Source organism: Haemaphysalis longicornis, unplaced genomic scaffold, assembly GCF_048455015.1.
Source record: "Haemaphysalis longicornis isolate Haplotype H1 unplaced genomic scaffold, Haemaphysalis longicornis Haplotype H1 scaffold_7, whole genome shotgun sequence".
NCBI classification, from domain to species: Eukaryota; Metazoa; Arthropoda; class Arachnida; order Ixodida; family Ixodidae; genus Haemaphysalis; species Haemaphysalis longicornis.
This window is the reverse complement of record NW_027526422.1, coordinates 88,357,333-88,370,290: the sequence shown is the minus strand read 5'-3', so window position 1 is coordinate 88,370,290 and position 12,958 is coordinate 88,357,333. Positions and strand designations below refer to the sequence as shown.

Here is a 12,958-nt window from a genome sequence, read left to right as displayed (position 1 = left end):
TGGATTTTCACTCACGCAAATATAAACTGCAACATGAGATGAGACACGCGACGCATCGTAGGGCCTGTGCCGTGTATTTTATTCTACTCGTCGTGTCTCTTTGAGCAAGTGAACGTTCTGCATGGAACACTCGCAGAAGTGTTAAACACACACCAGCGCGGAAATTCGCGATAGTCAGAATAGTTTCTTCTTCCAGAGCGTCTAAACCTTCGTCGTCGTGCCCCGCCATTTTCTCACGCTGTACAAGATAAAAGTAACTTTAATGCTTCACGTTTCCTAGCCGCTTTGAGGCCCTGGAATAAAACAAAAAAAGCGCCCGCTACTTATGCGTTAAAACTAGGCCGCAGTCGCTCTGCTTTTTGCCAGTGGTTTCCGGAGCGCAATTGCTTTATGCTTTAAGGCTTAAGGATTTTTTGGCGAGTACTCTGGATTGTCCGTAACCCGAACCATGTAGCCTTTGAAAGTACAGGAAAACACAAAATTGGTGAAGTTAGAGTAAATATAGGTCATGGGTAATTTTAAAATGAATGAGGCAGATTCAAACAACAAAGATGAAAATAAAATCGCCTGACGTGATTCGCCTCAGTCATAAAATTAACAAAAAATAATAAAAAGAATGGAAAAAACAATGACAATAAACAAGCGTACGAAATTTTTTAAAGAGGACAGTAAAACACACAATAAAAATCCAAAACAGTCCGAAAGGGAACTCCCAAAATCTGTAATGTACATCTAATCAAGCGGCCTCACGTGATTAACTCAAAAAGGAAGAAATCTACAAATGGACTAACGAAATTTCAAACATCTTCTGCCTAATGCAGCGCCATAGCATGAATAATAAAAAAATACGAGTACCAGAAAATAAAGTAACGAAATCGGAAATGTGTATTGAATGCCCTTCCGATTTGCGAGTAATAAAAAAAGAAGACGGACGCGCTGGCAACATAAAAAATGAGGGAGAAAACACTGAAACGTCATTCAAGAAGGTCCCGGTTCTCCAGCGCCCTAACGCCATTACACGCCCAGAAAAAACCAAACAAACGGAAAATACCACCCTCATGCCATTAACTGAAAAACACAAAAAAAGTGAAACTGAATTACCGGAGTGCTGAAGGTCTTTCTACACCCTTACATGAGAAATGCCTGTGCTACGCAGCAGCTTTCAATTGACAGTTGAACGCGTACTTACAAGTGCGCCTACTAGATAGTCAATGTGCCACTCAAGGGACTATTGGTTCAGAGGCGTTCGGAAGGCCTTTGAAACGGCCGTGTAGCACAGGTACAATTTAATAACATAAGAAAACATAAAAACTAAGGAACTAATAAATATATAGTAATATGTCACGCTACAACCTGCGAAGAACCGTAAGGTTGCAGAGTGGAAGAAGCGCCGTAAGAATGTAACAATGCTTGGACACTTGTTAAGCAATGTTCACGATGCCCTATTGAAACAATAAATCGTCCCTGCTCATTGTATTGGACGTGGCGAGTGCTCCCTCGATGAGTTCTACAAGATTTTTCTTACCGTAGCCGGGCGTCTCTCAGAGCTCGCTCCAGAATAATGAGTGGCCCAATCTTTCGCGAAGCCCCAGAAAGCTGTATACCTAAGTTGCGAAGCCGACATTTCCGAAATTTGTTCAACCACTCGTCGTTAAATACGTGCTTTGTCTTGCGCGCGAGTTTGCCTAACTTAATGATATTTTTGTGTTACCTCACAGCTTGTAATGATCGGTGCACCTCGTTGTAAACTACATTCTGAAGTCATCATGCCACAAACAAATATTCATACCACGAGAACTATGTGAGGTCTTCGGGAACGGAACGCAGAAAGTCCAACTTCCGGTTTATTGCACATACAGCTGACCAATGACAAACACTGCTCGGCTACGTTTAGCGTGCTCAGTGCTGTTTAACACGTTCCGACCGCATGGTCCACAAAACATTGGAGGAAGTCACGCCCCTAAGGCAGACTTGCCTTTATATCCTTGGGTATTGCAAACATGCGCTGTAGGTAAGGAAAGAACAAGAACCCTTTGCCCCAAGAAACGACCACTCCCCTAACCCGAAGGCATATGTCGAGTCTGATATATGGCACATGACGCCCGAGGCCAAAGCATTGCCAACGCATTGACCTCCATTAATGACTATAGCTAGCTTTCGGCTAAGCGCTGAAGTCAGTAGTCAAAACAGCCTCCAGAGGGTAGCGTCGAGGTAACAAAAAAAGCGTGTCACCGAGAAGGACGATAGAAGTGGTCCGTAAAAGCCGCCAAGAAAGCGGCCCCCAGTGTGATTAAATGTCACCTCGGCGGCGCGGCTGCCCTGGGTCAAATGAGTCAGCTCAAAGCCAGCCATCTGTGTGCTTTGTATCGTTCCGCGGGGTGAGGTACGAGAGAACCGATGAGCAAACGGCCGCCGGGATTTCCTCGCCTTTTCTGTTTGCACGGTGGTGTTTGAGAGAGCGCGGCTCGCTGCGTCCGCACTAACGGGCCCGCAAAGTTGGCACCGTAGTCGAACTGCTTAGCTCAGCCCCCGCACAAAGAATGGTGGCGCAGGCGGCGGGGAGGTCGAAGCCGGATGGGCAGCTGGTCGCTTCCTTGTTATTATTTGAGGGAATGACCCGGAGCTATTCTTTCTTCTCTCCCAGTGGGATGCCTTCTAACACGTAGGCTGTGAAGGTTAGGCTATTGACAGAAACGGGAGGAGTGGCATGCCGCCCGAATTACTAATATATATATATACAGGGTGTTGCGACGATAACTGGAACACTTTAAAAATTTTTCCTGAGCGATCCGCCGCTCTGTTCGCGCTCAAACTTCACACAAAGGTCGCATTTTGTGGTCTATTTTGTTTGACATTGTGAACAACAACGGTACTTACCTGTTTATTTTGAAAATAAATAAAAACGATTTTCGCCTATGGGAAAATGGCCGCTGATTTGGACGTGCGAGCCAGCGCAAGTTGATGTTGGAACGACGGAACCACCTGCAGAGTGAAACGCATGTTTGGGATTCACGTACGGAGCCAAATGGTGCAGCAGACGATCAGAAAATGCGCCTAGAAATGAGCTAATAGACGATCAGAAAACCCAGTTTTCGGGCTCGCACGTCCAAGTCGCCGCCACTTTCCCATAGGCGAAAATCGTTTTTATTTATTTTCAGAATAAACAGGTAACTACCGTCGTTGTTCCCGGTTTAAAACAAAATAGACCACAAAATGCGACCTTTGTGTGAAGTTTCAGCGTGAACACAGCGGCGGATCGCTCAGGAAAAAATTTTAAAGTGTTCCAGTTATCGTCGCAACACACTGTATATATATATATATATATATATATATATATATAGGTTGCAGTTGTCATTGCTAGTGCTCTTCCGCTGTTTTTCCGAGATATTATTAGTGCCGAATAACTTCTGTTTGTCCTGTTTCTTTCATACAGTGAAAAATAAGCGAAAATTTAAGTCGAGAAAAAATCCGCCGTTTTTCCGGGAGCGGGAGTCGAACCCACATCTCCGCATAACGCGTGCGGTGCACTGACCAATTATGCTATCCCACAGCGGCTCCTCTCTCGACTTTACGGGGAAAGGGGGGGGGTTATTTACAAGTGCTGTGAGGACGGTCAACTAGCGCCGCCCCTCGACCACCGCGGGAGCCGTAGAACGTCTTTTTTCCCAGCGGCAGCCACGTAAAATGTGGTCGGAGGTCGGGGTTATGCCAATTGCTAACCCCGACCTCCGGGGTTACGCACCAATTTGTGAAAGTCGCATCGCCATCGCTGGGACGAAGAAGTAGTCTAGTCCCATTGGCTCTCTGTCTCGATTTACTGGACAGCGCGACTTGGTTCTTCGGTGCTACTGCTGGTGCTGGTGCTGCTGAAGAATAAATCCTGAAAACGGCTCACCCCATTGATACAACTGGCCTGTGCACTGCCCGTGTCGTAATTCTGGACGTCATGTATGCTGTTCAGTTCGTTGTCCTGCCTTCCTGTTCCCACGATGTCATACTAGGGTGGGACTTCCTCTCTCAACATGGGGCTGTCATCGACTGTGGCTGTGCCGAAGTAGAGCTCTTCCTGGATCATACCGCTGATGAACCAGCCGCTACTTCTGCCTTAAAGCTGTCCTCGCGGAAGTTAGCATTCCTCCGCATTCCGCCATCCTTGCTTCTTTATCCTGCTCATTTCTGTCCAATGCGACAGTACTCTTTTCGCCTTCTTACCTGTTTCACCAGCGACATAGTCTTCGGCTTCCTTTCTGTCTGCTTCCCACGTGTAGCAGCGAAACTATTCCGTGACCGAGAGAGAATGCCTGGCCGTTCACGCACTTGCGAAGTTCCACTCGTACCCCTACGGGCGCCCTGTCCATGTTGTGAAAAGATCACCGCGCGCTTTTTTGGCTGTCCTCGCTCAAATGTCCTTCTGGTCGGCTAGCGCGCTGGGCTTTGCGGCTACAGGAGTATGACATTCGCGTCACGTATCGCTTAGGTCGGCAGCACAATGATGCTGATGCCCTTCCGCGTTCCCCGTTGCCTCATGACAGCGACCGGGTATCGAGCTCCGATTGCTACGTGTCGCCATTGTAGATCCACTCTATGCCGTCCGAGCAATAGAAAGACCCTTGGATTTCATCCATGTTGAACTTTCTTTCTGGCTCACCGACGAACGGTGCATCTAGGACACTACGCCGGCAAGCGACTGCCTTTGCCATTCGTTATAGAATGCTTTTCCGTCGCAACTACCAGCCCGAAGGTCGCAAGTGGCTCTTAGTAATTCCGCGCCACCTACGCTCTGAAATATGTGCCTATTTTCACGAAGAGCCGCATTGCGTTCATGCTGGTGTCCCAAAAACATACCAACGCTTGCACTTGCGGTACTACTGGCGCGGCTTGTACCGCTTCGTTCGTCAATACGTCCGTTCGTGTGTTTGATGCCAATGCCGAAAATATCCTCCCCGTCAAAGAACTGGGCCTTTGCAGTCCTTACGATGTCCAGCAAGAGAATTCGACCGTGTAGGCGTCGACCTTTATGAACCTCTCTCTTGCACTGCAGATGGCAACAGATGGGTCGTTGTTGCTGTCGGCTACTTGACCCGGTATTCCGAGACTGCCGCCCTGCCTGCTGCTACCGCAGGCGATGTAGCTCCTTCGGTCCTTTATTCTGCGACATGGGAAGCCCCGGGAACTCTTAGTGATCGAGGAAGGGTATTTCTTTCTGAAGTTATCTAGGGCCTTCTTAAAGCCTGCCGCATGGTCCATCGCAGCGCCACGGCGTATCACCCTCAGACCACTCCGACCAATGGCCTCACCGAACGTTTCAAACGGACTTTGAGTAACATGCTTGTTATGTGCTTCGCAGCGGACCATTCAGACTGGGACGCAGTACTACCACTTGTTACCTACGCATACAACACCGCCCCGCAGGCCACGACCGGCTTCTCTCTGTTTTTTTCTTTTGTATGGCCGTGAACCTTCATGCACCGTGGACACCATACTTCACTATCGGCCCAATGACTCCGAGTGCACGCCCATCTCCGATGTTGCCATGTGTCGTCAGTTGGCCGTCAGTCGTCAGTTGGCCGGATCGTTAACCATGGAAGATCAACAGCGTCAGAAGTCGCACCACGACGAAACGACGCCCGCTCCTACCTACTCACCCGGCTCGCTTATCTAGCTGTGGGTTCCAGTGTCTTCGCCAGGCTTGAGCAGTTAACTGCTTTCGCGCTACCAGGGTCCCTACCGCATCGTCAAGCGGACGTCTCAAGTAAATTATGTGGATGAGCCTCTCACTCCTTCACCCGATCACCGTCGCCACGGGCAAGACATAGTCCATGTTCAGCGCCTCAAGCCTCACATCGTCTCCGTCATAGTTTCATCTGCCTGAGTCACCAGGATGGCTCTTTCGTTCCCGGGGGCAATTGTAAGGAAGACCGTCGCCAGCACCATGCTCATTTAAATAATGTAGGAGTGCAGACAGGACTGGTCATTCGCAATGAGTGGATACGTGACACAGAAGCCACACAGGGAAGAGGCACTAACTCTTGGAAGTCGCATCGCCATCGCTGCGACGAAGAAGAAGTCTCGTCTCGTTGGCTCGCCGTCTCAGTTTACTAGACAGCGCGACTTGATGCTTCGGTGCTACTGCTGCCGCTGGTGCTGCTGTAGAATAAAGCCCGAAAACCTTCCGATAATATATATATATATATATATATATATATAAAGAGCAGCAGATAAATACTATGGTCTTCCCGGCAAAGGATGGGTGGGCATGGAGCTGCCCGTAGAAAGTAAAGTCGGATTACAAAAAGGCATTATTTTCTGGAATCAACCTGGGCATAAATAACCCTCATAATGTAACGTTAAGAAGCATAAGAGCCTTCTACCTTACGGTTACTCCCGGGCACAATTCGGTTAGTCCCGGGTAACTTTTATAAAATATGATTTAAAGAAAGTGCGATAATTAAGGCTGATATTAATGGTAGTATGCATAGTAATCCGGAAATGCGCGGGGTTTGAAAAGTTTCAAAGATGTAAAACGTACCCAGTGTGTTTTAGACATTTGTACAGTTAGGGCAAAAACTCAGTCGCCATTTATGAGTAATTAAGTTTAGATAAGGCTTTTAATTATTATTACACTGGTCACGTCTCCGCGTGACTACCAGCGCTGATTTTTTGCGAGTCAAAAAAAAAAAAAAGACAAAGAACGCATTTGAAGCTTAACTTTAATGCTTTGCATTTTGTATTCGTTTCAATCCTTCTCTCGTTTTCTGAAGCAGTTGTTAGAGGTGAAGCCGTGGCGTGCTGCAAAAAACTATGAAGCCCTAGAGAGCATTTTGCCGATGTTTATTCCCGGTGACTGGCGTAAACGCCCACGCAGCCGGAAAGATGCAGTCGGAATGAAGCCGAAAAACCAACATTCCGTGTAAAAAGAAAAGGGACCTTTCTGACGGATTCACAGAAGAAAGCTGTGTAATCTTCTCCCTGGTCGCCTTTTATAAGAACGCTTACAACATTTGAAATAGCCGTCGTTCCGATTGCCTTACGGAGACCGCTGTCAGTGGAAGACTACCGCGCTGAAAGGAGCCACGCCGAGGCCTGTAAAGGACGTGTCACTGCAAGCGCACCACCGGTGAGGGAAAGCCAACGTTAAAAAGAAACATCAACCGTACCTAACATAACGGTAAGGTCTTATAAGACCATTTCAGTGCACTGCCACGCCCTACCGGAGCAACAATAGGAATCTGAGACTTGATCAGATGTGCTTGTTTTTAAAATTATTTGTTTCTGCACTGCGAAAATGCGCATTCAGCAACATCTGGAGAGCCTTTTTTCTTCTACATTAGCTTTTCTTCAGCGCATGTGTGATGCAAACATCTTGCCAGCGCGCAGCAGTGAGAACGTTATATCACAATCATTGCTTTGACTGATACATATCACCCAAAATGGCACGTCAACTGAATGTCACAATCATCGCTATTACTGATACGTAACGCCCACAATGGCGCCCAATTAACTGAATGTCACAATCATCGCTGTTACTGGTACCTAACGCCCACAATGGCGCCAAGTTAACTGAATGTATGCACAACTTCACCCCAGTGGCTCAACTGCGAATACTGGTTGTATGGGGAACGTGCGCTTTCATATTCACGCCTGTGAACACGACGGTTATGTATATTTAAAATGTTATGGTTTAATCTTATGATCTATTTTGCATCTGGCTGCCCAAGGTGCACCATGAACCTATTCATCCCTCGTAAAAAAATTCAGGATTTTGTAACACATTTACTGTAATGCACGAAAAACGGGGACTGTAGGAATTCGAATAAATAAATGTTATAAATGAGTATATAAATAATAAACAAACAAACAAACAAACGAATGAACGAACGAACAATCAAATCAATGAATAAAATGGGTAGGTATGCATGGTAGCGAAGAAAAACGAATCGAATTATACAAGAACAGAGGCAAAAATCTACATTCATAAATTAGGTGAAACCAATGAAAGAAGTTTTGGGACAAACTAATGCGCAGTCGGTACTGTCGGGATGTCACTGGAGACGAGCTTTGTTTTTTTTATTGGTCAATGACGGCTGGCTGCAAGGATGGTGTAATTATGATGATTATGAAATAAATGACGACCACAGCTATGATAAAAACGCACACCTAAACAATTCTGCCGGTGTCAAACATCGACCTGTACGTGCGAATGTTCCCCACTTTTAACTTGAAAAACGGTCGTTAGAAACTTGTTAACAATTACCGATATGACATCTTGTTTTCCAGGGTGCAGTGCTATGACCATCGCTTTTTATTGTATATGAATGATTTGCGAGTCACTAGCACTTTACCACAGTCAGGCAATGATGTTCGTACACACATGACACTGTGGTTTTATTTTCGCGTTGCAAAATCAATGGCGCAGAAAAACTAGCCATTTCTGAACTTTGTTGTGACGCAGTGATTTTGAGTAAAAAGGGTAAAACTAATTCTTTTAATACAAAATTGATAAAATTTACTATCCCCGCAAATAAAACATACACTGCGAATATTGTCTCACAGATGAAGTCCCTTCGAACGTGTCGTTGAGCACATATATATTGGCGTAACTCCTTTCTCAAATACTTTGTCTATTACAGCAAACATGCGTGTACCGATCTAGCACGAGAACGTTACGTGTTGCCTTTATTTGTTGTACTTAAGGATATAACTACAGCATTCTCAATAGTATTTTGTCGTAGTGTGTGGAGTCTCGGGCCCTCGGCTGTTCTTTTTATTGTGGTTGAAATAAAAGAATTATACTGTAAAGAAATTAAAAGCAGTTCCTACAGTGACATACACTTAAAATTATGCTGTTTCACTTACCCTTCTAGCCGCGTACACATATGGTGGTTTACCTCTGCAATAGATTTACAAAATAACTTAGACTTTGAAATGGCCTCAATACCCTTCCGCATTTCGCATCAGGCTTCTGTTTTATTCTCGGTACTCTCAAGTACCAAAATCAACTATTTAGCTTGATGATTCCCTACAATTGTGGGCCATTCAATGTATTGCTACTCCGGCGCTAAAATGTGAAGAAGCCTGCCTCCCAGAATACAAAGAAAGGGTTCGCTCAGGAGTACTATTAATTACTCATTAAGTTATTAGGAGAACTAATATTTACTCATTTAATTAAGCAGTACTACTAAGCTGTTCCACCCTAGCACACACACACCTATGTTGTAAAGCGACTGTTCATTAACTTTTTCGTCGCTACTGCTCTCTTGTTCAGTAGCTTAACAAAAGACAGTAGCATATACGATGTTCGCTTGCCGTGAACTATGTTGCGCCTTTGTATAGGCGTCTCTCCATATTTTTGAAATTTGCCTATCAGCTGGCGGCATTTTAACGTGCCTTATATACATAACCCCGTGTTCTAGCTGAGACGCCTAGGTGCCAAGATTATCTACTACATCTCTCTTGAAAAAATTGTTCTTGTTCCTTAAAAAATCACATGTCCATTGCTTGTATCATGTGGCTATTTGACTTGAAGCTGTGCCATCACATAACCATTCCTGTGCTATGTGGCCATGACACACGAAGCTGTACTACCCCACAAGGCTGTTTCAACTGCGGCAACTACGCCTAATCTTCCTCTTTTCCCCCTTCTTCTTTTCTCTGTTCGCAGTTGGCCGATGATAACGGCCTGCGGGGCAGCGGAGTGGGCCTGGGCAACGTCGGCATGGGCGGTGCAGCTCCGGTGGCCAGCCGCGGCTTGGAGAACCTTTTGTGGAACTACCTGGTTGCCAGAAACATGGCTCGCCAGATGCAGCGAGACGAGGTCGTCGAGCAAGCCGCCGTTCCCGACTTCCAGAGGAAACGGAGCGGATGGAAGCAGTGCTCCTTCAACGCAGTCTCCTGCTTCGGCAGGCGCAAGTGAGCGCTACCCACCTCCGCCCAGGACGGACGACGGCCGGCCAGCGGGCATCGGCGAGCAAGCAGCTGGACAGACCGCTTCGGAGCCCCCCACCTAAGTCAGGAAGCGGAAGCCAGGACTCCCGTAAAGAACGACGGACTGCGATCAAGGCTTCTTACTTTGAAACAGCGCGATCATTTGGAGTCGGGGATAAATGCAGCTGTCATGTTCCTTCTTCCGATTCTTTCACTGCTGACTTAATTTATGTTTCATTGCATCTTTTGATACCTAATTTATTGAAAAGAGAGGTGTCTCGAAAAATTAACTCTTTACAGACGTTTATTGTTCTCGTCCGTATGTGAATATTGTTCCGTCTTGTCAATCTATCACGCTGACAGTCCTGTTCTTTCATCCTACCGAAGGGGTGGCAGTTAAATCGCCTTCACGAGGGCAGTCATATCATTCAAATACATAGCTTAAAGCTACAGTCCCACGACTGGAACCTGAGCCATCAGGGAAATTTTTGACCTAGGCTATTCCCCAGCCTTGCAAATCAACATAAAGATTGCTAGGAATTTTTACCATTCCAAGAGCTTCGTTCGATGATGCCCAATTAAAATTCCCGGGTCATCACTGGCATTCAAAAAGCCAGGCCTGGTACTATGGGTTTGAATTTGAACACAATTGGCAACTCTGTGCCCCCCGCTGTTTAATATTTCAATGGGAATTAATCCCCTGAGTCGCGAACTGGGCAATCAGTCTGCAAAGAGTGGCTGTGAACGCAGCCGCTATAGCTGTTTGTGAAAGACAAATGCTGTGATACGATACATCACGCCGCTTTTAGCGGAATGTTCAGTCAAATCTAGTGACGGGTATTTTGTTCCCGGTTCTGTACGCATTTAGTTAACGACATGGAAACGGAGGAAAAGTCGTTTTAAAGTTTGAGAAGAGTTTTTCTTGGGCCTATCATGTCTGTAAAACGTACAAATAATTGACGTGCGGATAATTAGTCAGAAACTTCAGAACTTTGTTGACAGTCGTGTAAATATTGATGGTGTGCGCAGCACAAAGGCCAAAATCCTCTCGCCGAAACGCTCGTAGATTTGTTTACGTCGTTATCGTAAGCGGTGTTCGGTTGACAGCTAGGTTTACGTTAGCAGGAGCTCCAGCTCGCGTTACGTTTTCAACTCGGGGAAATGTTTTCTCGTGTTGTTGGAAGGCTTAGTTTGTTCGGCATCTGATTGTGTTGCGTAAGAATTTAAAATCCTGGAAAAGGGAATAGGAACTTTTCTGGGAATTCGAATCGCAACTTTCCAACGTGCACACAATCGAATTGTTTGTTGCCACAGTCTCTAGAGGCCGAAAAATTCATCAGTTTGGAAATAACGACGTTGCGCTTCTGCATGCAGTTGCTTTCACCCGGTGAAGGGCTCCGAGTGGTTTGAATGTAGAGGACTTATGGAGAGACGTTGTGGAGGGAACTTAAGGGAGAATATTAGGATACTGTATTTGTCATTCGGAAACCCTTCTTGAAAACTGAAATTAGTTCTGGCCAAAAGAACTTTTGTTTTTAAAGTAATACCAAGACGCCTCAAGTTTATTACTTCTCTAAGTTACCCGCCTTTCGCAACCTTCACATAAGCGCCGGCGGCTAAGTCTTCGCAACAGTTTTTGTTCGACACCGAGGCGTCTTGTGAAAATCTCTATTATTAGGGTAGTCGTTTTAAGGTCAACATAAATGTTGTGGACAGCCCCAATCGTCTTCAGAGATCTTTATGATACGCGATCGTCATGCTCGTTACTTTTTGTGGGGCGCGACACCGTGCCATCATAATTGTTGAACTCGATGCAAAATAAAGTTCTCAATCAGCAGAAACTACCGCTGGTGGTGCTCATTGGTATTAAAGTATGAACAAAGTTTCTGCATGAAATGTCTGATTGTTAGCGAACGGTGAGTGCTGATAGAGTTTAGGGAAGTTTGGAAGGGCCATTGGATGTATCTGTGGGAAGTCAGGAAATGTTATGGGACCGGAGAGCTGCCTGAAAAGGTTTGAGCAGCTAGGTAAGGTACACATCACGAGCTCCATGTTTCTAGGAGGTGCTCTACTTTCAAACATGTGTACATTAGAAGAAAACATGTGATTCCAAGACAACCGGCCAGTCGGCTGCTCTTCATTGGTTGCGAACTTAAGGACCCGGAGCAGAACTATGGAATGAATTATATGCCCTCTATTTGGAAGAAAGTGTTTGAATTCTACCTGGGATATTTGCACAGTTGCCTGGTTGATTCAATCGTTTCTGCAACTTATTGAACTGAAATTACGACCCATAGTAATGTAGTGTAAACCGAGAGCAACATCAAGAATATTAACTATTGGACGCCAATACAAGCTTGTACGAACGCTTCATTGCTAAAAAAGTACCACCTGTAAATGAGAAAAAAACCAAATGTGGAAAAACGCATCTGTAAAACAATAAAGGCTTGTTTTTAGCAAATAAAAGGTCGTTTTTTTGTCTTTTGCCGAACTTTCTGTTCGTGACAGGTGTCTGGAAGACTGACAAACATCACAAGTAGTGATGCTGTAAACACTGTGCCAGCGTACAAAAGCACACAGGCCGGGATTCTAAGGCAAAAGGAAGCATCGTGAACGTAGCTGTGCCTTCTGGGTTGAAAAAAAGCGCAAAATAATTTTATCAAAACGTTCAAAGTAGCTAATCTGACCAAATTGGTGATGCGGTGTTTTATCAACAGAATGTCGAAGACCAATGTTTCTAAAGCTTACCTTCACGTTTGTAATTTATTTATTTAGTTCATTCATTTGTTTACTTATCCAATACAGTAAAAGCGTGGTAATTCTAACCCCCAGGGGTCGCGATCCCAGTTCGACTTACTGAATGTTTGAACTAATGAAAGTGAGCAATAAGAACCGTACACTGCGATTGGGAAGCCGTACGGCATGTCATCACTTCGATCCTTAAAAAAAAATACCGTGATTGCGGCGTGCTGTTTGTTCCTAAAGACTAAGGTCAGCACGTTTTCGTCCAACAAACGAATGTAGCCACAAGCTT

At 45.5% G+C, this 12,958-nt stretch overlaps 1 protein-coding gene across 2 annotated transcripts in view; it reads left to right on the top strand.

Annotated features, from left to right (window-relative positions):
• LOC144146052 (uncharacterized) overlaps positions 1–12,390 on the top strand; it is a 145,496-nt gene extending 133,106 nt beyond the window's left edge. For both annotated transcript variants that reach the window (XM_077677981.1, XM_077677982.1), the window contains exon 3: positions 9,662–12,390. In XM_077677981.1, coding sequence (XP_077534107.1) covers positions 9,662–9,913 — 252 coding nt within the window. In that variant the 3' untranslated portion in view covers positions 9,914–12,390. The remainder of the gene's footprint in view (positions 1–9,661) is intronic.
• The last annotated feature ends 568 nt before the right edge of the window (positions 12,391–12,958 follow it).